Genomic DNA, 3,561 nt, shown 5'->3' on the forward strand with positions numbered 1-3,561 from the left:
CATTTATGTGCAGGGAGTGAGTGATTGACTTTATCAGTCCAAGGACATCATTCGCCAGGAAAGGGGGGAAGTTTGATCCTCTTTCTCACGGATCGTAGTTAACGGGAGTTTTTCTCCCAGCTCTCTACGCATCGGATTCTTTTTTTTAAATTTCAGTTTAGTTTAGTTTTTTATTTTAGATATTTGAGTGAGGCAGGCCCGTCGCAGCACGTTATTTTTTTTTTGCTTGCTTGCGCGCTCCTCTAAACTGGAGTTTCGATTTATTTTGTATTTTCTTTCCGTCTCTTAAGTTGGACTGAGCCCCAATGACTATGCTTCTTGATAGTGGTCCGCAGTTCCCATCGTTAGGAGTAGGGGGTTTCGGAACACCGCGGCACCACCACCACCACCACGACATAGGTAACAGAGACCCGGGCTTGGGACTCAATCCCTTCACCGATTCCTCCCACTCGGCAGCTTTCAAAATCAGCCCGGTGGCTCACGACATCGCCTCCAGTCAGACGTCAGCGTTCACCCCGCAAGCCACTGGATATGCGGCCGCCCTGGGACACCATCCGCACGGCGGGCAGGTGGGCTCGTACGGCGGGGGAGCGTTCAACTCGCCCCGGGACTTTCTCTTCAGGAACCGTAGCGTCGGAGAGTCCGCCGCGTCGAGCGCACAGCATGGGATCTTCCACGGACCGCCTGGGATCGCCGAGAGCCCGGGAGGACATCTGTTGTTTCCCGGACTTCACGACCAGGGAGTGAGCCACACGTCACCGAGTGGACATGTCGTTAACAGTCAAATGCATCTTGGTTTACGCGGGGACATTTTCGGGAGACCTGACCCGTATCGCCCGGTCGCCAGCCCTCGGACGGACCCCTACGGCGCCCAGCTCCACAACTACAACCATCCGATCAACATGAATATGGGAATGAATGTGCCGACGCACCACGGTCCGGGGGCCTTCTTTAGATACATGAGGCAACCCATTAAACAAGAATTGTCCTGCAAATGGATCGACGAGAACCAGATTAACCGTCCCAAAAAGACTTGCGAGAGGACTTTCAGCACAATGCACGAGATGGTCACGCACGTCTCCATGGAGCACGTTGGGGGCCCCGAGCAGAGCAACCACATCTGCTTCTGGGAGGATTGTCCGAGGGAAGGGAAATCTTTTAAGGCCAAGTACAAACTGGTGAACCATATCCGTGTGCACACTGGCGAGAAACCGTTCCCTTGTCCGTTCCCCGGATGTGGGAAAATATTCGCCAGGTCGGAAAATTTGAAAATTCACAAAAGAACACATACAGGTAGGCTACACAATATATCCTCATGGCATGTGCAAAACAGCAGTTATGAAGTAACGTAATTATTATGGGATAACGTGACCTAACTGTGATGTAATGTTGAGCTTTGGGAAGGCCCACTATAGGTTCAGGGCGGAAAAAAGGCTTCAGTGTAACCGTTTTGTAGAAAATAGAGCTGAGAACTTGGGCTAACATTTGAAACGTATAGGCCTAGGCTACTTACTATTAAGCTAGACTATATGATTCCAGGTTATTCTGGACATAATCGTGTTCCATGTTGTTATTGTTGTGGTTTAGGAATGCCAGAACAGCATGTGGGCCTTGGTTAAACTAATTTGATGTGTTGATGTAGCTTATGCTATATGATTCATTTGGGTATAGTCCTGGTGGTAGCTATACGGTCTGTGAAGACCTATTGGAAGAATAAATACTTTCATTATATTCGAGACTATAGAGGGTAGACTGACGGGACTGTTTTCTGTGCTTCATCGACGGTTGCAATAATTCCGACTGTAATGTTTACTTTTCTCACCCTAAATCTTTATCGAAATGGCACAATATAGCTATTACAGTGGAGAAGGGCCCTGTTGATTCAGTGTGTACTAGACATGAAAGCAGACACAGGGTGTTTGGATTAAGTAACACTCAGGCCCTTTGCATAAATAAAGCCAGTCAGGGGCCAATCAGACCACGGCGGTGTATAGTGGTCCACTGGAATAGTAACCTACATCTGCCTGAAAGACGTAGCTTTTTGCAGACGTAGCCTAAATTAAATTACATTTACATCTCCGTGTCTGCAGATGGTCTGACAATGGGCATTTGTCTCCACGGGGTGGTGATTTACTGTGTGTATTTAATCTTGCAGGTGAGAAGCCGTTTAAGTGTGAATTCGATGGTTGTGACAGACGCTTCGCCAACAGCAGCGACAGGAAAAAGCACATGCACGTCCATACATCCGACAAGCCATACATCTGCAAAGTGTGCGACAAGTCCTACACGCACCCCAGCTCTCTCAGGAAACACATGAAGGTAATTATAACGTCTTCATTACACCTTAAACACATTAACCCACTTCGCCCCTCGCTCCCCCCCCCCCCCCCCAAACAAGGGGCCATCACAACATCAGTGCCATGAATGAGGATGGTGTCACTTCAAAGTTTTGCCGGCATGTTTGTTAATGTTGTTCTCTGTGCGTAGTAGGATAGTAACCATACCATTAGGATAGCCTATACTTTACACGCTGAAAATTAATGTTCAAACCAAATTTAATGTGAGAATAGGCTTATACAGGCTATACTATCCTACAAAGCCAAGGTGCAGTATAGGCCTAACTAAGAAAATACATTTAACTGATAAATGGGTTTAAAAGTGTTTCATCATGGTCAGCCAAAAGAGATTTCGGCATATAAGTGATATTACACTAATTGTAGTAGGCCTATATCTGTTCTTGAGGTAATTGTTTATCCCCCAAAATCACGAAGGATGATTGGACCTTTGGGATACACAAATAAGTCGGTGTGTCCAAAAACGTAGTTTCTGCACTTTGTGGGCAGTATACATATAGTCTTCAGTGGTGTATAGGCCTTATACAGGCCTTGGTCTAGATATGCATCTATATCTCTGTCTCATGTTATTATCCGCTTTATCCGCAGGTACACGAGTCACAGGCTTCAGAGTCGTCTCCAGCAGCTAGTTCTGGATACGAGTCGTCGACACCACCGGTGCTGGTCTCAGCAAACACCGAAGACCCGACGAAAACACCACCATCATCAGCCGTACAACAAAACAACACGTCTGGGCACAGCGATGGACTGGCACCCAACTTTAATGAGTGGTACGTTTGAGGTCCAGACGTATGTAACCGCTCTCTCATTGTGGACCAAGAGGTTGAGGAAACCTTAAAAAACTATATACACTCCAAGGTGTGCAAAAATGGAATTGGGACAACACGAGGAGATGAGAGCAAAGCCAGCACTATAGCAGGCTTCTCAGGATTAAAAAAATGACTTTTATTCCGAGTTTGAAGAAAACAAATAAATCACATGAATAATAAAAAATAATACTTTCTAAGAATAAATAAAATGTTTTTTTTCCATTTTTTTCCTTTTTTAGTTTACAGATTTCAGATAATTATTTTATTTTTCATTTTATTGTATTTTCTCAAAATTTATTTAAAAAAGGAATAAGGAAGATTATTTCACGCTGTTTTATATAATGGTGACACGCTATTGTCGCCTTTCAATTGATTGTTAGAACTTCAAACAGTCTTAA

At 45.2% G+C, this 3,561-nt stretch overlaps 1 protein-coding gene across 1 annotated transcript; it reads left to right on the top strand.

The window, feature by feature from the left end:
• Positions 1 to 305: 305 nt before the first annotated feature.
• zic3 (zic family member 3 heterotaxy 1 (odd-paired homolog, Drosophila)) lies at positions 306 to 3,134 on the top strand (the record flags this gene model as incomplete). Its single annotated transcript, XM_080415843.1, has 3 exons — positions 306 to 1,293; positions 2,156 to 2,319; positions 2,943 to 3,134. The coding sequence occupies 3 exons, from the start codon at positions 306 to 308 to the stop codon at positions 3,132 to 3,134; spliced, it is 1,344 nt and encodes a 447-aa protein (XP_080271969.1).
• Positions 3,135 to 3,561: the final 427 nt, after the last annotated feature.

Source organism: Gymnoscopelus braueri (genome assembly GCF_963280865.1).
Source record: "Gymnoscopelus braueri genome assembly, chromosome: 20".
NCBI lineage: Eukaryota > Metazoa > Chordata > Actinopteri > Myctophiformes > Myctophidae > Gymnoscopelus > Gymnoscopelus braueri.